General features: G+C 42.9%; 2 protein-coding genes across 4 annotated transcripts in view; both read right to left on the bottom strand.

Annotated features, from left to right (window-relative positions):
- The window catches only part of Phlpp2 (PH domain and leucine rich repeat protein phosphatase 2), a 77,317-nt gene extending 58,417 nt beyond the window's left edge, over window positions 1-18,900 (bottom strand). The window contains exons 1-2 of the mRNA XM_021220319.2: window positions 18,731-18,900; window positions 10,567-10,844 (exon numbers count right to left, since the gene is read on the bottom strand). Coding sequence (XP_021075978.1) covers window positions 10,567-10,844; window positions 18,731-18,829 — 377 coding nt within the window. The 5' untranslated portion in view covers window positions 18,830-18,900. The remainder of the gene's footprint in view (window positions 1-10,566; window positions 10,845-18,730) is intronic.
- A 4,145-nt stretch (window positions 18,901-23,045) lies between these two features.
- Window positions 23,046-27,250, bottom strand: part of Ap1g1 (adaptor related protein complex 1 subunit gamma 1) — an 85,421-nt gene continuing 81,216 nt past the window's right edge. For all 3 annotated transcript variants that reach the window (XM_021220805.2, XM_021220806.2, XM_029532332.1), the window contains one exon: window positions 23,046-27,085. In XM_021220805.2, the coding sequence (XP_021076464.1) occupies window positions 26,984-27,085 (102 nt within the window). In that variant the 3' untranslated portion in view covers window positions 23,046-26,983. The remainder of the gene's footprint in view (window positions 27,086-27,250) is intronic.

The following is a 27,250-nucleotide window of genomic DNA, read 5'->3' as shown; positions in this document are numbered from 1 at the left end:
GGATTTCTGAGTTCGAGGCCAGCCTGGTCTACAGAGTGAGTTACAGGACAGACAGGGCAACACAGAGTAATCGTTTCTAAAAACAAAAAAAAAAAAAAAAAAAAAAAAAAACCAAAAGAAAGTTTGAAAATAAGTTATTTATTTATATTGATTTTACACTATATAGCACAGTGGATATTCATGTATACTATGTAGCACATCCGTATGTAGCATGTATGTGGCTATATGTTCACATGAATGATGTATACAGTGGCCAGAGGACAACCTTGGGTATTGTTTCTCCAGTACCACCCACATTTTCACTGAGACAGAGTCTCTGACCAGCCAAGGTTCACCAAGGAGCCTGCAGCATCGGCCAGGGATCCCTGAGCTCGCCGTCTCCAGCCCTCAGAACCCAGGGCACAGCCGTGCCCAGCTGTCACATTGGGTCTGGGTCCGACTCAAGTCCTCATGCTTGTGCTTTCCTTGGTTACTATGTACAGTCCAGGAGTCACTAAGCTCTCTCCGGCCTAACACGTTTGTTCTTTCAAAGTCTTAAAAGAGTACTAAAGCAGGTGTGGTGGCACACACCTGCAATCACAGCACAGGGAGGTGAAGGCAGGAGGTAGTTAAAGAGGCAAGGTCATTCTTGGCTACACAGCAAGTTCAACGCCAGCCTGGGCTACATGAGGCATAATCTCAAAAACAGGGTGCTGAAATGTGAAGACAACACAAATCTCCTTTTCTCCTTTCAGTAACAGCAGTAACAGTCTGATTGAGACCCAGAAACAAGAAACTTCACTCTACTTCACATACGGTAAGGACAGGTAAGACTTTAGCTCAGTGGAGACCTTAACCACAGATCATCCTTAAGTCTGATCCACAGCACTGCACTGAGGGGGGAAAAGGAAATGTATGGTACGGATATGTGTGTGTGTGTGTGTGTGTGTGTGTGTGTGTGTGTGTGTGTGTCTGTCTGTCTGTCTGTCTGTCTGTCTATAGGTGTGTATCCATCTATATAAAACAGTTTTGATGACTTGTAAAAAGTCACACAGCAGTGACAGACAGATTAGAATTTGGGAGCTCAAATCCCTCCAGTGTTATCTTCTGCTGTAACCAGCCTATCAGCTCTCAGAACTTACCTTAAAGGACGGCTATTAAACACTTGACATCTTAGTCATTTTGGTCACTAAGGACAAAAGCAGATATATGACAGAGTCAAAGGGCAATCTGTTTTTATTATGTATGATCTTATTACAACTTTTCAGCCTGAAGGGAACAGTTACACTAAGCTTCACTGATGAAGCTTAATTTAAACTTAATTTGAACTTCATTTAAACTTAAACAGAAAGAGAGAAGGCCAAACAATACAAGGGAAAGAATACACTGAAATGGAAATAGTTTTTCCCAGTGCAACTCTGCCATCAATCAACTACAGGAACATCATCTAACCAATTCTCTGGGCTTCTTGCACATTTATTAAACAAAAGGAGCTGGGCAGTTGTGGCACACACCTTTAATCCCAGCACTTGAGAGGCAGAGGCAGGTGGATTTCTGAATTCGAGGCCAGTCTGGTCTACAGAGTGAGTTCCAGGACAGCTAGGGCTACACAGAGAAACCCTGTCTCAAAAAAATAAAAAAAGCCGGGCACTTGTGGCGCACGCCTTTAATCCCAGCACTCAGGAGGCAGAGGCAGGCGGATTTCTGAGTTCAAGGCCAGCCTGGTCTACAGAATGAGTTCCAGGACAGCCAGGGCTATACAGAGAAACCCTGTCTCAAAAAAACAAAAAAACAAAAAAAAAGAAAAAGAAAAAAGAAAAAGAAAGAAAAAAAGAGAAAAGGAAATAAATGGCCTCAGTGACTCCTAGTAGGAGGTTCCTGGCTTTGGAGGCAGGATAATTTGCTGTGCCACATTTGAGATACTAAGCTTTTACTTCTCTTGTCCCCTAAACGCTAGATAACATCCCAGCAGTTGATAGAACCAAGAACCCTTGCCCAAACACACAATGGATATGAGGGTGCCGTTGGGTTGTATGTACTTGTTTACTGCACTAGTAGATGATCTCTCAAAGGTTCCTTCAAGCGCTACAATTCCATAAGTCTGTAACCCTTCTAGTATAACTGAGTCACAAGCTGTCTTAGTCACTGTTCTTTTACTGTGAAGAGACACCATGACCAAGGCAACTCTCATATAAGAAAGCATTTAGTTGGGCGCTAGCTTACAGTTTCAGAGGTTTAGTCCATTGTCATCATGGTGGGGGACAAGGTGGCAAACAGGCAGGTGCTGGAGCAGTAGCTGAAAGAAAGCTACAGTTTGATCCTCAGGCAGAGACACTCTGGGCTTGGTAAATGCTTTTGAAACTTCAAAGCCAACTCCTCCCAGGGACACACTTCTTCCAACAAGGTCACACCTAATCCTTCTAATTCTTTCAAATAGGGTCACTCTCTGGTAACTAAGCATTCAAATACATGAGCCAACAGAGGCCATTCTTATTCAAACTACCACACAAACCCCTAATTGGAAAAAGAAAATAGTAAAAGAAATAAATGAACAAATAAATAGAACTTAAAAGGAAAGAAAACATGAATAATTTAGAGAAAATAGATTTCCAGGACCTAGCCAGAATTTCATGCAGTGGTTTAGCTAACAAAATACTACTATTAAGAGTTGAATGATTGGAAACAATGCGCATAGGGAGTATTTACTAAGCACTGGGCTGGGAAAATAGCTCAGTGGCTGAGCAGATGCCTACCACACATGGCCCTAGGTGAGGTGGGATATAGGAAGCCTTATTAGGTAGTACCAGACAACATTCTATGTGCTTGACTTCACTGAGACTTTAAGTGCTGTGTATCACATAGGAGCTTAGTAGGGCTACTATCTCAAAAGTCAGGTGTGTTAATGAATACCTGTAATCTCAGCACTCAGAAGGCAAGGTTGAAGCAGGAGGACTGCTATGAGTTCAAAGCCACAATGAGCTACACAGAAAAGTACCTGACCAACCAGGACTACACAGCAAAATCCTATCTGACAAAAACCAACCAATGACACAAATCAGAAGTATGATCTCAAGCTATTGTAATCTTCTGGATCAGAATCTGTATTCTATCTATCTATCTATCTATCTATCTATCTATCTATCTATCTATCTATAATTTTCAAGACAGGTTTTTCTGTGTAGCTTTGGCTGACCTGGAACTCAATCTGTAGACCAGGCTAGCCTCCAACTCATAGAAATCCACCTGCCTCTGCCTCTCAAGTGTTGGGATTAAAGGTATGCATTACCACTACACAGCCAGAATCTATACCTTAACAAGGTTCCTAGGTGGACAGTTTAATAAGTGTTACTTACAAGTAGTAACTCGTTATTTTTCATATCAGATACAGTGGATTTAATCCTTATGATAAACAATAAAAATATTCTCCATTCCACAAATCCATAAGGCACAGAACATTATTAACTTGCATGGTAAATTGTCAGGGACAGGATTTGAACCATACTTTTTCATTCTATAATCCAATCTAAGTATATTAAGTCTCAATTATTTTTTCAGTTTCAGAGATAAGGTCTCAGGTAGTGTAGGCTGGCCTCCAACGTCATATGTAGCTGAGGGATGACCAGGAACTCTCATCTTCCTGCCTCAACCTCCTAAGAACTGGAATGACAGGTGTATATCAACACATCGAACTCTGCTCTCAAAAAAGAAAAAAAGTTTTATATTTAGTGTATATGTATATGCACACACACACCACGGTGTGCGTGCCCACGATGTGAAGCCCAGGGATCCAACTTGTCTGGCTTGGCGCCAGTGCCTTTATGTGCTGGATCATCTCCCTGGCCCCAACACTCAATTTTTAAACAACTTATAAAATACTTATTTTTTTTTTTTTTTAAAGTAATATTTGGCTTGTAGATATTTTTCTTTTTTTTTTTAAGATTTATTTATTTATTATATGTAAGTACACTGTAGATGTCTTCAAACACTCCAGAAGAGGGAGTCAGATCTTGTTATGGATGGTTGTGAGCCACCATGTGGTTGCTGGGATTTGAACTCCGGACCTTTGGAAGAGCAGTCGGGTGCTCTTACCCACTGAGCCATCTCACCAGATAGAATAATCTGTTACTATTAAAACTGGCATCTAAAGTCAAAGTTTTAATAACACAATAAAATTAAGATAATCTTATACTAAGAGAATTAAAAGGATATAAAATATATGATATGAGCTCAAATATATAATGATTAAGAGGTATATGTGTGATCGTAAAATATTTACTGACAAAAAGTTCCCAATACAGTTTGTGAGGACAGGATCTGGTATGAGAAGGCCAGAGCTCAAGCTCGAGCTTCACCACGTCCTAGATGATTACTCTTAGGCCAGAGTATTCCCTCTTAGATCACTTACTATGCCTATGCAATGGAAACCATTTACTTCACAAGACTCTTTGGATTTAATAAGGTAATCTATATAAAGCATACATGATGAATATGTTTTTTCATTTTCCAAAATTTCTTCAATAAGCACACAGAACACTTCAGTAATCAGCAAGAAAGGTTCTCAGAAACAACACTGCTTCAGCAATTATCAACTACCTTACAAAGGGCTACTGAGGAAGGACCTAGTCCTCTGACCAGACCACAGAAGACCAAACTCAAGCCGTTAACAGCTAAGTAAGAGATCTTTCGGATCTGGAAGCAGATGTGATTAGGCAGTGAAACTGAGTACGAAGAGTTGCTGTGCCAGCTCTTCTCCTCTAAGACCTTTACTCAGAAGGAAGTCCTTGAATGTGACTCAGGCCCATCAAGTGCCCAGCGATCTCTGCCTGACCTTGGACCCTCTCATAGCATCAATCCTCCTCACATAAAAGGAGAGAGGCAACCTCAAAGTTCTTGTAAAGATGTAGTGAGAAAAATGGGTAATATACTAAGGGACTGAATATTGCAAATAAGCTCATGGACTTAGTTGAGACCAGGCAACCTCTTTCTCCCCCTTAGATGTGTAAGGTCTTGAGCTTTTCTTCCAGTAATAAAAGCACACCTATTATATCCATCCAAAGTTCGACAATGTTTTCAATATTTTCTAATAAATTATACCTTTAAAGAGCTACTTCACTATTAATTATCAAAGCTACAGGGCTAATAAGAGGTAAACTTTCCACCTTAATTACAGTTTATATTCTCATGTTAATAAACTATATCACATTTGAATTCTTAACTAATTACACAAACAAAATAATGGAGGGTATGTTTCTTCATATTCCTGGCATCCTCTAAGGCAAACACTGGTAAGTGAATAAGACATCTGCTTAAACAAGCGAGCACCATCAGTCACTACAGCTACAATCTAGGTCAAGGCTTTCCCTGATAAAATTAGATCAGATTCGCATTAATACTTACAAGAGCCTAAGGATCACCCCCTCTGATCCTTTTTATTATACAAAAGGATTTAGGGAATGTAGTTAACTTAGGAACAGGGAAAACATTCAACTTCTAATCTACTTTTTCAGGATTTCCTCCAGCTTCTAAAAGAATCCCAGTAAACCTCAGTTCACACTTCTAGAGGCATCAGCTCTGGGCTCAGCTAAAGGTGTTACTATTATTACCACACCTCTAAGGTGTAAGAAACTCCTTCATGTACACGCTTCAAGAATGCTGAATCCACAGCTTGGATTTCTGTTTCTATTTACTAGTGAAAAGGAAACATATACTCAAGTATTTAAAGAACTAATTTTATTTTTTAACGTTGAAATAAGAGTTCAGATTCACAGTATAAAAATACTATAGTGGTGGTTTGAATGAAATTGATCCTCAGAGGTCCACGGGGCGTGGCACTACTTGGAGGTGTGGTCTTGTTGGAAGCAGTCACTGCCCTCACAAGCCAGGCCCAGAGGTTCATTCCTTCTTCCTGCTGCCTGCCCATCCAGATGTAGAAGTCTCAGCTACCTCTCTAGCACTATGTGCTGTGTGCTGTCATGCTTCCTGCCAAGACAGTAATGGACTGAACCTCTGAATTAGAAGCCAGCCCAAATTAATATGTTCTCCTTTATAAGAGTTACTGTGATCATGGTATCTCTTCACAGCAGTAGAAACCCTAAGACAGAAGTTGGTACCAGGAGAACTGGGGTATTGCTGGGATAGGCTGGACCTGGCTTTTGTTTGGAGGAATATAGCCTTTGGAATTTTAGATAATCTTTTTTAAAAGATAGTGAACACTGGGCTGGTGAGATGGCTCAGTGGGTAAGAGCACCCGACTGTTCTTCCAAAGGTCCGGAGTTCAAATCCCAGCAACCACATGGTGACTCACAACCATCTGTAACAAGATCTGACTCCCTCTTCTGGAGTGTCTGAAGACAGCTACAGTGTACTTACATATAATAAATAAATAGGTCTTTAAAAAAAAAAAAAAAAGATAGTGAACACTTTAAGTGAGGCTTTATGGGGTCATACTAGTAGGTACATGCAAGCAGTGGTGCAGGGGGTAATTTGAACTATAAGGGCCCAACTCAACATGTTTCAGAGAAGAATTTTAGTGTGTGGCTTTTTGCCTTTGTCTGAAAAGTCTCCTTCAGACTAAATTGAAGAGTTTTGGATTAATTTCACTGACAGAGAAAAATCTCAAAACAACCCAGTGTTGACTCTGTTGTGTTCACTTATGCAGATCTAAAGTGAAAAGGAGCAAGCTGAGCAAGAAAAACACAAAATGTACAGTTTGAGGGGAGAGGGGACATCAGAAAGTGGAATGGAGGTAAGTTCTGTGTTCAAGGTGATAAACAGATTAAAGAAAAGCCTGATGCCAAATGGAATAAAGGTAGTGCTGGTGTCAGGACAAGATCCCACCCAGCTAAGCCTCCAACTCCTGAGAAGGAATTAAAGGAAAGTAAAGGGAAACTAAAGAAAAGCTTAGGAAAAGCCAGGAACTGTGGTGCACACCTATCATCCTAGCACACAGAAGACAGAGGCAGGCAATCTCTAAATTCAAGGCCAGTCTGGGCTATAGATTGAGTTCCAGGACAGCCAAGCTTAAGCAGTGAAGGGCAACAGAATGCTGGTGAAGATGTAATTGAACAAGTGGGCCATGTTCCAGCAAGCAGCAGAACATGGCAGATGTGGTCATGTGGTTCTCAATTTAGAGTCAAGGACAGAGAAGTAATGAAATCTCCCTCCACAACTCAGGAAAGCAGCTGAGACCAGGCATATGTCAGGAGTGAGCCGGCATGAAGGCTTAAAGGCCACAGTGTGAAGCAATGAAGGTGAAGCCTGGATTGCCTTGGAGACCATAAAATGTTGGAGATGCCAGAGCTGTGGGATACCTACCCAGGAGAGCTGTTAACAGGGAGTGGAACCAGCCCAAGAGAGAGAAGTGTGCTGCAGCCAACCAAACTGAAAGGAGTTGAAACTCTAAAGGGCACTTTGACATCATACACGGAGATGTGGTTTGGAGTCTGCACAGCTGGTTTTGGTCTGGCTTTGGTCCAGTGTTTCCTCACTAGGCTCCCTTTCCCCTCTTTTGGGATGGTAATACCTGAATACCCTGTGCCAGTCATTATATGCTGGAAATATGTATTCTGCTTTTTCATTTTGACTTTATAGGGGATCACAGTTAAGAGACTGCATGAGTCTCAGAAGAGACTTTGAACTTTAGACTTTTAAACAGTGCTGATACTGTGACAGAGTATGGGGACTTCTGAATTGGACTATGATATGGCTCCTAGGGGAGCCAAGAAGTGGAATGTGGTACTCTGAATGAAAAAGGCCCCCACAGGTCACAGAGAGTGGCACTACTAGGAGGTGTGGTCTTGTTGGAAGAAGTATGTCATAGGGGTGGTAGTGGGTGGGCTTTGAGTCTCAGAATCTCAAGCCAGGCCCAGTGGCTCATTTGTTCTTCCTGCTGCCTGCCCATCCAGATGTAGAAGTCTCAGCTACCTCTCTAGCACCACATCTGCTGTGTGCTGTCATGCTTCCTGCCAAGACAGTAATGGACTGAACCTCTGAAACTATAAACCAACCCCAATTAATGCTATATTGTAGTGTTTCTTCACAGTAATAGAAACCCTAACTAAGGCAAAGACTATTTGTCTTTATATAAAAAAATTAAGAGACAAATTACTTTTAAGTTTGTGCAAATATGCTCAACTTCACTCATTAAGAGAAATATTAAAGCAACAGAATAAGCCAGACGTGGTGGTGCACGCCTTTAATCCCAGCACTCGGGAGGCAGAGGCAGGNGGATTTCTGAGTTCGAGGCCAGCCTGGTCTACAGAGTGAGTTCCAGGACAGCCAGAGCTATACAGAGAAACCCTGTCTCAAAAAAACAAAACAACCAAAATAAATAAATAAATAAACAAACAAACAAAAGCAACAGAATAGCAAAACTCCCATTTAAGCCTGGTACACATCTGTGATCCCAAGCTTCTGCGAGGAAAACGCAGAAGGATGAGGAATTCAAGGTTAACCTTCAGCTACATGAGACCCTGTCTCAAAAAGAACCAGAAAATGTCCTATTCAACTTCTAGTAGGGTTAGAAAAGGATTGTCTTTGGAAAGCTGACGTCAGGAGTCTCTTACTTTAAAACTGCCAACAAAGTCTAGAAGCATCGCTCAGTGTACAGTGTTTGTCTAATATGGTTGAGGCCTTAAATTCAAATCCAGAAACGTAAACAAATAAAAGAACAAACAAACAAATAATTGGTATTCTTATAAGCAGGTTCAGCTCATGCAAAAGTATGTATCTACACTTACATATATAAAACTTAATACTAACATTTTGGAGAAAGTAAAGAAGAAATGGTTTTTTTGTTTTGTTTTGTTTTGTTTTTGTTTTGTTTTTCGAGACAGGGTTTTTCTGTATAGCCCTGGCTGTCCTGGAACTCACTCTATAGACCAGGCTGGCCTCGAACTCAGAAATCTGCCTGCCTCTGCCTCCCGAGTGCTGGGATTAAAGGCGTGCGCCACCACGCCCAGTGGATTTTTATTAATTAAAAAAAAATAAGGATTTATTTTCATACATGGATGTTTTGTCGACATGGATGTCTGTGCACCATGTGCATGCCTGATGCTCAAGGCAGCCAGAAGAGGATGCTGAGTCCCCGAGACTGGAGTTACAGATGTTTGAGAACCACCGTATCGGTGCTAGGAACAGAACCCAGACCCCCTAGAAAGGCAGCTAGGTGTCCTTAGCCACTGAACCCTCTCTCTAGCCCAGTATTTTTCTATTTTAGATGGGAACATAACCTCTGTGAAGGAGTTGAAGATATCTATCAAAATTATAAATGGTCATATTCCTTTGACCAAGGATAACTGTACTTCTATGGTCTCACACTCCAGAGAAACCCCTCTGTGTAAGATAGCAGATACAGAGGAATTCAGCTGTGACACTGTTTGCTGTGCTAACAACTGGTAGCAGGCTAATATCCATAATGAGAGATTAGGGAAACTGGCTAAAATTATGGTGGCCCATGAAGTGGAATAGTCATGTAGATATTAAGTAAATGATATTTATATAAATATGGAGATGGAGATATCTCTCAGAGATAGTAAGTCAACAATGGGTTGTGTACAGCATCATTGCTTTTAAGACGTGGGTGTGCAGGTATAAGAAACATAATATGCTTAAGAAACATAATAGCAACTGTCTTCATGGAAAGATGTAGCTAGCTCCAAACTGGTGGACAGAGAAGAACTTACTTCTCACTCTGTACCTCTTGTATATTCTACTTAAAATTCCCCAAAAGGTAACTTTTAAATCTTTAAATTCGTATAGGACCACAATGTATTCCAGATAGAAGAACTATCAAATTTTCCTTCATTATGGTCTTTAGACTGAGAATCATAAAGTAAGAGACTGGGAAGACGCTTAGTCAGGGAAGTATCCGCCATGTAAGCAGGAAGGCCTGAGTTAGACCCCCAGCACCCACACACAAGCCCGGTGTGATGATTGACGCATGCCTGTAACACTAGCACTAGAGGCAGAGACTGGCAGAGACCCAGGGTTCACTGATCAGTCAGTCTCCCAGTTGGTGAGCTCCCAGTTCAGGAGCTACCTCAAAATACAGGGCTGGAGAGATAGCTTAGCAGTTAGGAGCACTTGCTGCTGGTCCAGAGGACCTGAGCTAGGTTCCTACCACATAAGTCAGACAGCTCATATGCGCATGCACACACACACACACACACACACACACACACACCTAAACATAGTTCAAAATAAACCTTTAAGAAACAATAGAGGAAGACACTTGACATCAACCTCTGACCTACAGGCACATATATAAATATGTAGACACACTACATACAAAAACAGTAATTTTTAAAAAACATTGATTATTCCAAGGACAAATCTTATTCAAGCCCATTGACTCTAAAATCATCATCACTTACATTGTGATTATAATCCTCAAGTCCATTTCCAATCAGATAGACAAGTTACTAATATTACAGTAGAATCAGCTCAGTAGAGGAGTGCATGCCTATAATCCTAGCACTTCAGAGACCAAAGCAGAACTGTGAGTTTGAGACCACACTAATGAAAGAGAGCACCTCTTGACTCAAAACAAAATAAAACATCAACAAGAAGAAAACCTCTAGGCCTCACCTGACCAAATCTCCATGAAGCTGTAGATAGAGGCTTTCTCTTCCCTCTCCAGCACATATTTCTGATGCTGGTGTCTCTACTGTGCAAAGGACAAGATGTAAATCAGAAGAGGAGGATGAGGAGGAGGAGGTGGTGGTTGTAGTGGCAGTGGTCGTGTCTGCTCCATAAAGGTAAACACAGCCTCTCTTCACATCTTCTCTTAGCCAGTCTCTTTCTCGAGAACCAAACCTACTTCTTCTATTCAAACAAGTTCTGCTCCCATTGTGTTTCATATTTCTCTGAAAAGTACCAAGAGAAAGAAATTCATTAACAAGAACATTTGTCTGAACTGCATGTATTCCTTCCTTATACTCAACACTGGCTGGTCAGGCATCCCCTCAGCGGTGGCTGATCTTGATCGTCAACTTGGCAACACCTGGAGTCAACTAGGCCCACACTGCAGCACAGCAGTGAGAAAGGGATCTTCTTAAACAGATTACTGAAGCAGGAACATTCACTCTACACCTGGGCCACACCTATTGGCAGCTCACATAAAAGGACACAAAAAAGGAAAGGAAGCTTTGCTACTGCCTGCCTGCCCTCACTTTGCTGGCAAGTTTGTCTATCCTGTTACTGTAACTGGTATTAACTCCAACTTCTTCAAGATTCCAACACAGACTGAGAACCAGCAGTTCTTCAAGAACCTCCCCAGACTCTAGCACTAGATTCAGACTGCTGAGACATCTAGTCCCGGGTACTCAACAACTACCAGATTCTTAGCCTTGTGTTGTGAGACAGCTATTGTGAACTATCTGCACTGTCCTGGAAGTCCCTTTAATATCATTTGTCTCAGCTCTGTTCCTTTAGAGAACCCTACAACGAAGCCCTTTAGGCCTCCATCTACCATCCCATTTGAGCCCGTTTTGTTTTCAGGAATGTGCTAACAAAATATAGATATACTACCTGCCTTGGGCAAATTTTCAACATTCTGACTTAGTAGTTCAGATCTGTTAGGGGCTGAATCTGAACTATCTTAAGACAAACAAAGGCTTGTTCCTGGCTAGCCATAAGGACACACACCATTATTCCCAGAATTCAAAGGGAAATGCAGGCAAATCTGAGTACAAGGCCTGCCTGGTCTGCAAACTTCCAGGCAAACCAGCACTACATAGTGAGACCCTGTCTTACACACACACACACACACACACACACACACACACACACACACACAGTGCTTACTTCCCAGCTGATGTGTTATTCAGGGAAGTTAGGGAACCTTTAGGAGGCAGGGACTAAGCTGGCAATGGCAGCTCACTGGGGTGGGTCTTTGAAGATGATAGGCAGCCCTTCCTTCTAAGGTGCTTTCTACTTCCTGATTCAACATCCAGTGAGCATAAACTGCCTTCCCTGTCCTGATGCCTACAGATCCTCTAAAACCATGAGCCAAAAGAAACCTCTCCCCACCTAAGCTGCTTCCCTCGGCTACCCAGCCCTAGCAATGCAAGCGTAACTCACACATCATTATTCTAAAGAACAGAACAGTAGTCAATCATATATGTGTGTATAACAGCAAATGTACACGTTATAGTATAGCAAAGAAAGGAGAACAAGAGAATGTATGGAGTGAATGCTGCTAATGGATACAAGTTTACATATATAAAGATAAATGTTTCTCTAGCTCTAATTCTAACATAGTTTTTTGGGGGAGGGGGTCTTGGTGGTGGATAAGTGCATAAAATAAATAAATTTAATACTGAAAGTGTCAAATTTAATGTGAAGTTTCTGTTTTCTATGCCAATTCTAAAAATATATAAGTTCATTAAGTTGTATAGTCTTTGGGTCTGGTTAATGTCGGTGTCTGACGCTTTTATTTCCAAAGGGTTTTTTTTTGTTGTTGTTTTTTTTTTAAGATTTATTTATTTATTATATGTAAGTACACTGTAGCTGTCTTCCTCCAGAAGAGGGCGTCAGATCTTGTTACAGATGGTTGTGAGCCACCATGTGGTTGCTGGGATTTGAACTCCAGACCTTTGGAAGAGCAGTCAGGTGCTCTTACCCACTGAGCCATCTCACCAGCCCTCCAAAGGGTTTTTAATAGTAAAAAAATCAAAATAATAATGACTAATTCACATTTCAGATAGAATCTGACACATATAAACTACACCTTTCCCTCCCTGAAGTCACTTGATAACAACCTCCCTCTTTAACCTGGCAGTACAGACCGTCTCCCAGACCCCCGTGCAGACCAGCACAGAGAGCACTAAGCAGCACACTCTTAGACTACAGGAGCTGTCCGGCTCCCGGCACGCTTCAAAAGAACTACTGCTGGCGACCAGGTGGGAAACTGACGTACGTACTGTGAAGTCAAGCTACCTTACGGCAAAACAACTGTTAAGAACCAACATAAAACAAACATCCAGCCTGACGAGGCGAGGCACTGCTATTACTAGCAGTCAGGCTGAAGAGCAAGGAGAGTATCTAGAGTGTGGGGACAACCTGAGCCTCCATGAGTGAGCCCCAAGCTGGCCTGGCCTACACACTGAGGCTGTTTCAAAACAAAAACGAAAACAGCAAACCATTTCTAAAAGTCACCATTTGCCTGTTGTTTTCACCGTGGGACATTTATATTCAACAAAGCGGAAACGTCCACTGACTTCCCACTGCCCTTTGCCATGTGTCACTCCTCTCTAGCCATCTGTGTTCCTTAGCTCGTTAGCCATTCCACTACACTGTGCTGTGTCTAAAACATCTCCAACTTATTCACATGCTTGTTCTCCAAAGCCCTACTCAAACGCAGGGCTCACTCTGGAACCTTTCACAGCTCCCACCATGCCTAGCATCAAGGATCCTGCTCTCAACAGAACACCTTCCCCTTGAGTAGAGTCTACTACACGCTTGGCCATGAATGCAATCCTTTCTTTGACTTCTCACTCCCTTCACCAGAGACCCTGGAGAGCGTTTTTAATGTAGAATGTCACAGATCTGTATAATGTAGATCTGTGTCACAGACACAGATGCAAAGCCCAGGTAACACCACGGGAATTGACACCCAATCTGCACATCGGTAGGCTACAACAAAACTAGTAAACAGTAAAGCAAGGGTAAGTAAGCAGGCAGTCCCACATGTGGTGACTTTAAAACAAGAAGATGAATGTCCTTATTTTTAAAATTTAGGGTACACAGGTAAACTGGCTTTTGAAAAACAGTCCCGTGGGTTGACTAAGGCCCTGACACAGCACATGGGCACTCGGCAACTGAAGGCCACTTTCAGCCTTCACTAACTAATCTTCCTGCAGCTCTTCAAGGTCTTACAATTATTCAAAATCATACAAATGTAGCCCTGACAGGTGGAAATCAGGCCCCTTCCTTCCAAGCTCAATCTCAGCTTATTCTGTGAATCAATAAAGGGCTTTCAAGTGCTCATCTCAAACATACCAGAGCCATATGTTTGTACCACTAAGAAACTGTAACCACTGAAGAGCCAACCTGCAGCTAATTTTGAAAACCTCCTTATTTCCTAATCTCTGATAAAGAGTAACAGGTCCCTCTGGCCAGCATTCTATGTGGTAGAATAACATGTATACAAAGAGGCTCTGCACCCTACACTAAAGTAGAAAGGAAGCGTGAACAGCTACACCCTGCACACCACCGAGACTGACGCACACATTTGTGCTCTCAGAACTCAAGAGGCTGAGGCAGAAAGACTGTTACAAGTTTGAGCCCAGTTAGGCCTACAAAGTGAAATCCTGCTGCAAAAAGAACAATAAAAATAGAATGAGTTAGCAGGTCGAAAAATGACTTAATGACCTCCACAGTCTTAGAAAAAGTCTAGAAAGACCAAGAAGTATTATAAATTTTATTCCAAGAACTGTTTGTTTGAAATGGGAGCCTATGTACCCCATGTTGGCCTCCAAATCACTCTGTAGGTGAGGCCAACCCTGACTCTTTTACCCTCTCTCAAGTGCAGGGATTACAGCATGTGCCACCACACCCAGCATCTACTGGTTACCTGTGCACATGTGTTCCTCTAAGACTATACATTTTGTAAAGAGCTTTGTTATCAAAACACACGCTTGTTGGTCTTCTCAAGATCTGACTATCTATAATTCTACACTCTAGACTCTTTGAAGTAAACCTGCTGAGGAGTTAGAGATATGATTTACCTGCATTTCACCAACAGCCATTTACAGGCCTTGCAAACAAGCAAAGCAAAGCAAAGCTGTACATACAGCAACAATAACAAAGATAGAGTGTTGAGCTATTATTAGCCACCACTAAATTACCTAGTGCTTCCTCCTTCTCAGGAATGTCTTGCTCCACTGCCTCCCTCACGAGGAAGGAACTGCTGGAGAGAACTTCGCAGCGGTCAGTGCTGCAGCAGTACTGTCCTCTAGGCAGCTTCGACGTCTAAGAGTCAGCTAGCTTCAGGCTGCTCGTTTGAGGATAGCTTACTTTCTCCTTTACTTTTATAAAAGCTGTTATCACAAACTTACCCAAAGGGGAATACAATTACAACCACACATCACATCAAACACACGGACAAAGACTCACCATCTAAAGGTCAGGGTTGGAGAGAGAGCTCAGCAGTTACAACCCCTGATGCTCTTGCAGAGGACCTAGGTTCAATTCTCAGCACCCACACGGTAGCTCATAACTATCCATAAAACAGGAGACCCAAAGCCTTCTTCTGACTTCCACAGGCACCAGCATGCACGTAGTGAACATATATACATGCAAGCAAAACACTCAGCCCACAAGATAATATAAACCTAAAAAATTGTTTTAAATATTAAAATCTGCCTACAAAGTCAACCGTTTTAATGTAGACCACAAGCTGAGTAGCCACCACTTGCATTTAATACTTCTAATTCTAAGAATAAAGATACTATATGAGGACTAAGGTTAGCTCAAAGGTAGTAAACCATAAATACTAATTCTAAGTCTCATGCTTCATCCTGGCCAATCCATCAGAATGTAGAACACTTTAAGGTAGATGTTTCTGCCTTCAAGATTTAAAATGATAACAGTTTTAAACAGTATTACATTATGAAGTGTTTCTAAGGGACCAGAAAGAGTACGACAATAGGGAGAGGAAGAACATTTCAGCTCATTAAAAATGTTTTGGATTTGGTTGTTTAGAACCCACATGGCATTCAGGAAGCAAAGGCTGGAAGGCTTCTGCAAGTTCTAGATCAATATGGAATATATAATAAGTTCCAGACCAGCCAGGGCTACAAAACAGTCAGGGCTGAGCAGATAGCTCAGTCAGTAATGTGCTCGGCATGGAAGCACAGGGTCTGAGTTCAAGTCACTACACATGAGTAAACTCAGGAAGTGGCAGTAAATACAGGTAACCCCAGTGTTGGAAGATGGAGACCCAAAGGTTTACTAGGGAGGCAGTCTAGAAGAGTTGGTTCAGTAAGAAAGCCTGTCTCAAACAAAAAGATGAAGCACAATAGATAAAGATGTTTGACATCCACCCTTGGCCTCCATACACAGGCACACAAACATGCATGCACCTAAACACAACTTCAAAGACATCTATTTTGAGAAAAACATAAAACTATTTTTAAAGAAAAGACAAATAATATTCAAACTAAATAGGATGTAACTTCCTATCATCTCCTGATTGATTAAACTAAACCATAATCTCAAAATCATAGGAAACATCTGAAAACCTTTTGAGCTTGATTCAGGAACTTGAGAAAGTTTTAGAACTTTGACATACATTCTACATTGCTCAGGCTGGCCTTAGACCCTGAGGCTTAAGTGTGATCTCATGTCAACCTTCTGACTAGCTGAGGCCACAGGTACGAGCCTTGGCTTAGAAGTGTATTTAGAATAAAATGCTCCAGTGTCCTATGGTCCTTGATGTAATCTGAATAAATTATGTTGGCTCAGTCATGTAGGGCTTTTATGAATACCTTTTTATGAAAACTTGAGAATAATGTTCATGATTTGGATGTAAATATAAAGGAATAAAAAGTCTTTTAGTTTGTTTGTTTTGTTTTTCAAGACAGGGTTTCTCTCTGTATCTCTGGCTGTTCTGGAACTCTGTAGACCAGGCTGGCCTTGAACTCAGAGATCTGCCTGCCTCTGCTTCCCAAGTGCTAAGATTAAGACATGCACCACCTTTTTATAAGTATTTTGATGCTTGAGCTGAGGAATAAAACCAGAGCCCTGTATGTTGGAGGGCTGCTGACCCTCTACCACTGAGCTGCACTCCTAACCCAGAGCCATGCCCCTAGGCTAGAGAAGTCTTTACTAACATCTCCAGAGAAAAACCTGTGGGCAAACATGACATTCTTCAAGGTTCAGAAAGCCTGCTGTTCACCTCTGCACTCTTTACAGGCTACAATTGAGAGAGCGAACCACTCAGGAACTCCAGAGAACTTCTGCTTGTGGAACACACAAGGCCTGCCTCCATGACCATCCGTCCTACTTATTCATGAGGATTAGAGTTAACTACTGCAGGAAAGCAAGGCTAGGAAGGCCTTTCAGAAAGGCTTTCATGGCAAGAGCTCAGTACTGACCATGAATCAAGACTGACCAATCACTGGAATCTTCCTAACGAACCCAAAATGAGAGCCTCAGAAACCAGGGGAAGACAGCCTTCAATAAAGATTTTCATCCGTGCGATTGGCCATTTCAACATGACCCAAAAAAGTTACAAGATAAAGTTTTTTTTTTTAATTGACCATCTTCTGCATACCAAAAGACATTTGATATCTCTCAAAACTATTTCCTCATAAGTTAGCCCTGCAGATCTTTTGTTTATACTGAATTCACGCACAATTTACGGTTTGTTATTTGCTCTCATTTTAAATCTCCAGAAGACTTTGAGTAATTACACTTCGATTTATGCTTGAGTAAATTCCAGTGGGGGTAACAGTTATGAAGTAGTCTAAAGTAAACTGTGCAGTAACCCTGGGAGGTGCCAGAAAATAAGATTTCAGTCTACTGAGTCTTATGAATTCACTTAGTACAACAAATAAAATTTTCTGCTGCTCCTATCTTTGTGCTACTTTACTAATAATCTTAATAAAAGGAAATATTACTCAACAACAATCTCATTTAATTACTTAAGGTTCGCTTTTAACATTAAGCATCTTCGATGTTTGGCAAACTGTTTTCGAAACACATTAAATCTCAATTTTCTTCCCCTTCTTCTTTGGCAAGTTTTAAATCCTGCCAATTGCTCTTCTAGAACTCTAGAAGAATTCCATTCCACTGTTCCAGTTCGTTTATATACTGAACCTACAGAAAAAAAGGTCTCTGCACTATTTCAGAGGTTAGTAGAGAACTCCACCCAGTTGGCCACCCTTTAGCCATCTCTGCTGACCTCACCTCACCTCACCTTCTGCATTCTTCCTGCATAGAAACTTCTTGTCATCACTCACCTTCAAGGCTCCACTCCCCTTTCCCCTGCATCTGTTTTCCTATCCTCCTACTCCCCTGATTCTACCAAAAAGCCCCACTTAGCTGCCTGTTGCATAACGGCTCCCCCACTGCCTTCTCCCCGGATTGTCAGCCAAGCAGGAGTGCCCCTTCGGGCTCTGCTCCCCCAACCCGCCCCCCAAGCCCTGCAACACGCCCAGCGGGTCCACAGGCAGCAGATCCTCCGGGACTGTCCCCCGGGCGGGAAGCGCGGGATGTTGCGTCTTGGAGCCGAGAGCCGGTTCGGAACTCCCTTAGCCAGTCCCGAGGGCAGCGTGGCCGCTCCCGCCGGCGCAGCCCGCGCACACCGCGGCGCCTGGCCAATCGCCGCCGCCATCCTCCAGCTGGGGTGATGTCTTCAGGTGTCCGCCGAGCCCTGCGTACTCGCCGCCTGACTCCCGCCAGGCGCGGCCGGCCCTCGGAGCCCCCCGGAACCCGTTCCAGGGCCCCGGGCTAGGCCCAGCGAGGAGACGGCGGTCCCGGGGATGCGGGGAGGAAGGAGGGTGGGGGCAGCGGCTGCCCGAAGGCGTGGGCCTGCCGGGCGGCGGTCAGGGATGGACAGCGCCGGGGACCCGGACAGCCGAGGCCAGGGCGGGGGCGCGGCACCGAGGCCCCACAGCAGGCCCGCGGCGGCCCGGGCCAAGTGCAAGCGGCCCAGGGACGCAGGGCGGGGGGCGCCCGCCGCCTCGGGCAGCTCAGCGAAGGCGGCCACGGCCCTCTTGCTTCCTCCCTCCCCCTGCCGTCTCACCTTTAGGACCCGAATCCCTCCCGACCGGCGAGGCGCCGCCGCTTCAGGTGGCTCCGGGGGCTCCAGCGGGCCCGCGGGCACGGGCTCCACCTCCCCCATTGGCGGCCAAGGATTTACAGAGACGCCCGGCCCGGCGCGACAGCGCGAGCCTCGGAGGCGCGCGCGAGCAGCGGGAGGCCTCGCCCCTCCGCCCAGACCCCGCCCCTAACCACGACGCTCCGCCCCCTTCGGGCCCGCCCCGGCCCCGCTGGACCTGCGTAGTCGCCGGCCTGGCGAGAGGCCGGAGCAGAATTGTGGGAGGCTGGCGCCACTGCAGGCGGAGTGAATCTCCGCCGCGCTCCACCCTGAGCTCGGAGGGCTAGGGCACAGGGAGAGCAATTTGGTGCTTTCTGGGTCTTCCAAGAAGCGGCCAGAGGAAGAGACAGGTAAGGCCTGCACCTGTTAAAATAGACAAGATACAACCCTCCACCGTGGGCGGCGCTGGAATTCTCCATCCAAGACGTTTCCTGCTCCCAAAAGTGTCTTGTCCCCTGGCACCCACTGGCGGTGAAAAACTGTTGCTATACTCACCTCTCTTAGGGATAGCTGGCGACCTTCTTCATCAAACCACCTCAAGTACACAGTTCAGTGTTCTTTTCCTGTAATCAAAGTATCAGATTTCCTTTCTCATCCTCAAACAGTAACATGGTGTGTAAGCCCTCTTTCTATTTTGCAAGTCTTAACTCACCAAAGACTATTTTAAAAGCTGACTCTTTTAGTTCCTGGAGTGATAGTAGTTTTGTGGTTAGTGGGCCAAATTATAAGTCTGCCTAATTCCAAATCTCAATTGTACTCATTATTAGATCTGTACATGTACAAATTACTTGATTTAATTCTTTCAGATTTTTTTTTTTTGAGACCGAAAATTACACGTAGCCCAGGCAGACCCGAACTCACTATATAGCCAAAACTGCCTTTGAACTTTTAGAGTCTCCTGTATCCACCTCCCCAATGCAGATGTGCACCACTATGCCCAGCTTCTGGTGGGTCTTCCGTGATGTTATGGATATTAAGTCTATGCAACACGTGTATGCCTGGTGATAGAGGCCAGAAGACAGTGTCAGATCCTCTGGACCTGGAGTTATAGATGGTTGTAAATTGACAGGTGAGGGCTGGGAGTTGACCCTGGGTTCTCTGGAAGAGCAGCCAGTGCTCTGATCCACCAAGCCATCTCTCTAGACCCTTGCGTTGGTTGTTAAGGAGTGAATGAACTAGATTAACATTTGCCTGGCCGTTATTAAGGTGGAGTGGACAGAAAACACAAAGAGCCTAACTCATATTAAAGATTCATAGTAGCCACTGTTAATTCTGAAATTCTAGGTTTCCCAAAAGGTGAGTAGCATTAAACTGCCGCTGCATTTTGTAAGAAGCCTTCTAGATCTCTTCATTTTTAGGGCTTCCTCTCTTATGTATGTGTTGAATATTCAGCCAACTTCTAAGGGATTAAAAAGCAAAACAACTTCTAAGATAACAGACAAAGGTGGTCATCTGCTACCCATTGATTCAGTTTGGCCTGTACAACTATTTGTCTAGAGTATTTTAACTGTAGGCTTAAAAGCAACAGCATTTGAGATAGAACTGGCCCTGTCTTGAGATGTTTTGTTCAATTTGGAGCTAATTGACATGCCAAGATAAAACTTTGCTTCAAAGATTCTGCTTCATACAAATCATTTCTTCTATAAAAGATTTTTCTGCCTTCCTTTACCACGGTCCCAATCTTACTTTCTTGCTTTTCTTTACTACAATAAGCATGGTTTTTCTCTGCGAAGTTTAATAAAAGGTGAAAGAAAAGCTACTTCCCAGGGTTTTCTTTCTACTTTGAAATTATTTCAGGGCTGGTGAGATGACTCAGTGGGTAAGAGCACCCGACTGCTCTTCCTGAAGGTCCGGAGTTCAAATCCCAGCAGCCACATGGTGGCTCATAACCATCCATAACAAGATCTGACTCCCTCTTCTGAAGTTTCTGGAGACAACTACAGTGTACTTACTTACATATAATAAATGAATAAATCTTTTTTTAAAAAAAAAAGAAATTATTTCAGACACCTACCTGATTTAGTTGGATTTCTAACCCTGGTTGATTTCACAGCAAACACAGTTTTTTTGTTTGTTTGTTTATGGACCAGGCACCAACACTAAGACAGAAGTAGATAGCCAAGGGCAGGGAAATAGTTGGAGATGTTTCCAAAAGCCGGTTTCTTGAGATACTAGATTACCTTTTACAGATTGCATGTGACTTATATTACTGTCCCAAGTCCAGCAATGAATTCATTCTAGGGATCAGCAATGTTTTGTAGATGGTTATCTTTTTCCTTATCTGGATAGTAGCCTACACCATCAATTCAAAATGAATCCATATGCTAGAAGCTAAGTATTTACTACTTCAAACTGGCAACACCACTTATTAAAAAAAAAAAAAAAAATACCCCAAGATCACTGGCCCGAAGGCCTCAGGGAATCAGTTTTTTCTAAGCAGCTACCTTTAAAGGTCTCCATTACTTCAGATCCAGTTCATCAGCAGTAATCAGCTGATGTCTCCTTTTCCAATTATGGACTGCCATTAACATAGCATACTGTCACAAAGGTCACAATTGGTGCTCTCCCCCAGTTCAAAGCAACATGTATGCCAAGTGTTATGTAACTATAATTTCTGGAAATGGTGAACAGCTGAGACTACCCCTAAAAATAAATTCTTCTGGGATTTACGTATGTGTGTGTGGGGTGTGTGTGTGTGTGTGTGTGTACACAAAAACCATCTGCTGTCACTGCAGGCTCCTCACTACACATCATACTAAGGCAAAGAAGCTTTAGGATCCCTCCTCTCCTTCCTATTGGGCTCCACATGCACACTGCCTCTCCAGTACACTGTGGGGAAAGAACGCTAATGTCAGACTATGGTAGAGGAGTCTGGACCTTCAGATCTATTTACTGATACCTAGCTCCCAATCTTTCGGTGATCACAAAGTCTTCTTTAGGCCCAACCCCACCGTTATGCTACCACAGGATAAGCAGGTTTAGGTGTTCTGTCTTCTGGTTCCAAACAATGTTTACCTGACTTCAAAGTTTGAAGGAATTTTTTTTTCTGTTTCTCCTTTTAAAGTGAGCCTAGGGCTTCATATAAGCTAGGCAAGTACTAAGCTGCGCCTCCAACCACTGAACAGTCTTTTCCCCCCCACATATAAAGACAGCTGAACTGGAGATCACAGAATAATAAGCCGTTCAAGTGATTAAAATTAATCTTGTAGTTCTGGAATGACATTTAAACCTATGCACAACCCATCGTGCTGCTAAGTAAACGTCTAGTGTCTGTTTACTGGCTAAACTGTAGCTTTTATAGTTTCACAGATTTCCATCAGCTAAACTTAAATACAGAAAGGATGTATTTTAACTACTCCACATAGAAAACAAGTTTATAGAAATGTTATCAAACTGTGCCAAAGGGCACTGCTGTATAAAGGAGATAACCTACCCAGGCCCTTCCCCTCTTCAATATAGAAACTGTCATATCTTCTCCATTCTCAATTAAGGGAATGTTAGGGATTGTGAGAGTTAAGAGAAAACCAAGAGCTTTCAACCTTCAGCAAAAAAAAAAAAAAAAAAAAACCTGTTACCAAGTTTGTGAAGATAATTTGCCATGCCAGCATGAGGACCTGAGCTCCCCAAGGTAGCTCTAATATAATCACAGCCCTGGGGATGTGGAGACAAGGTGGCCTTGGTAGCCAACCAGCTTTGTCCAATGGGTGAACCCCAGATCCTAGTGAGTGGCTCTGTTTCAAATAACAAGCAGAATGGCTCCTGAGGAACACCACCTTTACAGCAACAGAGGCTAACCTTTCACCTGCCTCCAAGTAAAAAAAGGAATTCACGGGTTATGCAAAATGAGCCATGGAATGTCATTCATTTGGGCTAGAGGCCTTTCTCTATCAAGTCACCAAAACAACTCACCAAGATCAACCAAGCAATCACACAACACACAAACCCTAACTTACAATAAAACATGGGTACCCTTGCTAGATAGTTCATCATAGTGGCTTCGTAGCTTTAAGGGTTCGTCTATGTGGAGAAAACAAACCTGACAGTCACTGCATTCCAGTTAAATGTCCACTTGCTCTTTGGACTTTTCTCTGTGTAAAACATCTACAAGGTTTTTAAATGTTTCTTCTCTAGGTGAGATTTCTGCTCAAAGGAATATTAAAAGGCTTGGTGTAGCTCAAAGCTTTAGAGTAAGAATTCATCTAAGGCTTCTGATTCACATCCAAGAAGCAAGGCAGCAAAGTTTAAATCATTGAGTATTGACTTTTTATTATTAGTCACTGTTCATAATTTGTTTCAACCAAAAGACAATACACACAGCAGAACCCGAATGCATCCCATGTAAATGTTTACATCCATTTTATTCCTCACTCGCCTCCAAGACTTATCATTTCACTTTAAATTGTTTTACATCTCAAAAATATGTCTGCAATAATTAGAACTTCATTAGCTGCCCCACTTGGAAACAGCCTTTTTAATAATTTTTACAGTAAAGAAGATGTGATGGGGCCTAAGAAAACCGTAACTTACAACATAGTAAAAGGAGAAGGACGATGATACAAGAACACAGTGGGGTTCACAAAGGAAGGAGTGCAGAAGCCCTCTCCCATGAGGTCCCCCAAATAAAAATAAAAACAAACACACAAAGCGCAAATGCAGATTCTTAAGGGGAAAAAGTCTCCAATGTTCTGTCTTGAAGGCAGGAGCAAAAAGCAACTGCTCAAGCCGCTTCAGCATCTTCTTCTGTTTAAGAGTTCCAGGTTCTGGGACTGGAACCCTGTCACGGGACCCACTCACTGCTATTGCTTGAAAAGGGTTTTCACTTTCAGTTCCACAAACAGCCCCACCCTCTCGAGCCAAAGTTGGTCAGAAGTATTTTAAACTTCATTACTTCCTGTGCAGTTCTCTCTTCCCCCCACACCCAGACTGCCCTCCCAACCACAAAGTTTGTGAATATGCATTTTTGTTGTTGTTATTCTCTCTCAGTTTAGGACACCGTAGTTAAAATACATTCAGTAGGAAAAGAAAAATACACATTCAAACTCCTCCTTCCCCACGTTTTCACAGCCGATTTAAATATATTCCAATGTAGAAGAAAATAAAGTTGAACCACAAAAGGGGTATTCCCTAACTTCCAACATTTTCTAAAAGGATGCAGAGTGTCATATAGGAGATGGAAATTTTCAAACTATTAGTGCTGGACAGTTTTAAAAGTCTGTTTTCATAGATGAGGGAGACAGACAAAGGTTAAGAGCCACACCAGGAACCAAGCAAGGAATACCTGTACTGTTACACTGAGGAATGTTGCTTTAAATGAAAAAAAAAAACAAAAAACAAAAAAAAACCTCGAAGTTTAACAGATGATAACATACACAGCAGAAAGCTTCCATAACTCCCTAAACCATCTCAAGGTAACAGCACCAAAGCATTGTGGGAGAAGCATCTACAGATGTCTGTTATTACTTACAGGAATTCTCCCTTAGGGATGACTCTGGAATGGGAAAGAAGGATGACATAAAAACTACTCCTCAAGGAAGGCGATGCTAATGAGGTACAGGTGCGTATAAAACTGTCAACAAGCGGGGCTCACTGCTTATCACCTTGGCTTTATTCAGAAGTCACAGCAATCACTCTCTTCGCAGAGGCTGAGGTTGTCAGATCCATCCAAATCTGTTCCCTCTTGAAGGGGAAGGAATGGCTGAAATGTGCGGGTAGTCACAGAAACGAAGAGGTTTCTCCTTTAAGCTGCAAGGCCAAGTGAGAAGAGAACTAATGCTCCTAGAAACTAAGAAGGCACGCTGAAGCTTTCAAAGATCCAATCACTGGGGACAGTCTTCACATCCTAGGCAGGCATCTGGCTGCAAGTCCGACAGTATGGTGTTCAGGTCGTCTCCCAAATGAATTCCGTATCTACACAGCACCCTTTGTGTTAAGGCCATGATATTTTGTTTTATTCCTTCTCGATAAAGCCATGGATGATCGTAAATGCTACCTCCAAACTCATCACCAGGGCTGATGCTTTGTCAGCAGAGGAGATCTTTCCAGCTCCACCGGCTAGCACTTGGTCTTGAGCAGATTTCTTCAGATTCAACTCAGTTCAACAACAACAACAAAAAGCAACCAAAAACTGAGCTGGTTAGCTACAAATGGAGAAAATAAAGCCTCCACACAAAAAGGAATGTTAAGACAAATTCTATTCAAGAAATCCACCAATACAGCATTAATCCTATCACGTTTCACAGCATTAAATATGCATCCAATGAAATCTGTCTGCAGGAACTCCTAAAGGCTTCCACTGATCAGGCAGAGCGGCTGTCTAAAAGTTTGCACTTGTCCACACCTGTTTTGCTGAACACAGGATAAATATCCTGTTTGTAACTCAGCTGTCCATTTACCCAGTCAAGTAAGTTTCAGTAAATCTTGCTCTTAAAGGACTATTAAGACCAGAAACTTTCCCTTTTGGAGCCTTTAGTTCAACTCCAGTTTGTCAATGTTAGGAATAGTCTAGCATCTGATACAGAGCTAGATTTGACAAGACACTGAAGATTTTAAGTAAAGGCGTGGTGAAATGGAGAGGGAAAAAGGGAGATTTGTATCAAGGTTTAAAACTGAAGCCAAAGTGTCAACTTACTGCATAATACAGTAACAACCACAAGTGCTTTATAAGCAAGGGGGGGCCCACTTTTTCTTTCTCCTGCAGTAAACTGGACATGATGCCTGAATACCTGAACATACATAGTACATTCAACGTGTACCACAGACAATCACCTTCACCTCATTCCAGCAATTCAACATAAAGATTTGGTAACATTAGGGTCTTTTCTAAAAAACACTCGGCACTCTTACTGTTTAAAAAGCTCAAACCTTTAATGCAAATGTTCATGAGATTGGTTTCTTAAGAGACCAATTTCTCATACTCAGGAAAGGATATTCCTACCCTATGGTGACCATAAGACTTGCTCTCACATAGGGGGCAAGGAAGCTACAAAGCTTCATTTCAACACCATAAAGTACAATGTAGGAACGATTTCTTTAACCGTGTGGTCTTTATTTCAGTGCCAGTGTTACAGATACAACACAAATGTTCCAGTTAGAAGAAGGAATTCAAACGGAATGCCAAGGTCCAAGCCAGGCTCAGGAAACTAAAAGGGAGGATTGGAGCAATGGATAAGCTGACTCCGGTGTGCTCCAGAGTGAGTCTGGACTGCTCTTCCTATGGGCCGCGGTGTTTTGTGACAGGGTCTGCTCCTTAAGACTGAACTCCTCTTTTGACCCATTTATCACAGCTCAAACAGGCAAGTGACAGGCTTGGGAGAAACACTGTGGGGGAATAGGATCATTAATAACTATTCATGTGTCTTTTAGAAAGTATCCACTTTGCAATTTAATGGGAATTGATCTTGGAAATCATGGAGAGAACTCGTGACTACAGCTAAAGAATGGAAAGAAAGGGGAGCTGGAAGAGCCTTGGAAGTTTCTATTATAAATAGAGCACCATAGCCTTCATGCCAAATCTCAACAAAAGCTCTTTGAACTGTATCTGTCCAGTGTTTACAAACAACCTCTCAAGGTCTAACCAGCTTTTTTTATATAACAAACATACATACATGTGTGTCTGTGTGTATACAGCAATGCACAGAAAAGGCTCCAGGAGCCTAACACCTCTTTCAAACATCAGGAGAACCAGCAGAAAAGGGCAGGGCTCCCTTACGTCCATTGCTACAATTCCATTCCAGCCTTATGATGGTAACCGCCCCACCTTGCCCAGTCCACAGAGATGCAACAGTAGAAAGTAGGGGCCACTCTTTGCTGCAGAGACAGAGTGAGTGTTTCCTTGCCGTGAATCCCAGTCCTCTCCTCCAGGCCAGCTGTTGATTGCCTCAGTGGCCCAGAGAATGTTGATTCTGGCTGCAAATGTGGGAGGGGTGAAGTGCAGAAAAGGGAGAAGAGGAGGAAGAGTGCAAAGTAGCCTCGAGAAGCAGCCAGCCTCAACAGTGGAGGAGAGGACATTAGTCTTTACTGATGCTTCAAGGTCAGCAGTAACTTGAGGAAAACCCTCCTCAACAGTTCTCTCAGCTCCTCGTGCCCATGGTACAGTTGGGGGGACTTGCCAGCAATCACAACCTCCATCCCAGAATTCCTTTGATTGAGTGGGATAAGAATGAGAATGGTGCTGCACCCTCATTGCCAGGACTGAGGGGGGAAATTGTTCACTTCTGCTAGATCTTGCATTGCTGAGCCCTTGTGATTATATGTGAGCTTGATCCGCATTCGCAGCTGTTGCTATAAAAGGGAAAGAGAACCAGAAAGAGAACCATAAATTAATTCACGGAAATTAAATCTCCCTGCCTCTCCAGTCTACAAATGGACTGTTTCTTGGAAACAGGGTTCCACTACATTGACCAGGCTAGCCCCGAACCCTTCAGTTCAAGTGATGCTGATTCAACC

The sequence above is a fragment of the Mus pahari genome, chromosome 20 (assembly GCF_900095145.1).
Source record: "Mus pahari chromosome 20, PAHARI_EIJ_v1.1, whole genome shotgun sequence".
NCBI lineage: Eukaryota > Metazoa > Chordata > Mammalia > Rodentia > Muridae > Mus > Mus pahari.
The sequence above is the reverse complement of the archived record's forward strand: the minus strand, read 5'-3'. Positions and strand labels throughout refer to the sequence as shown.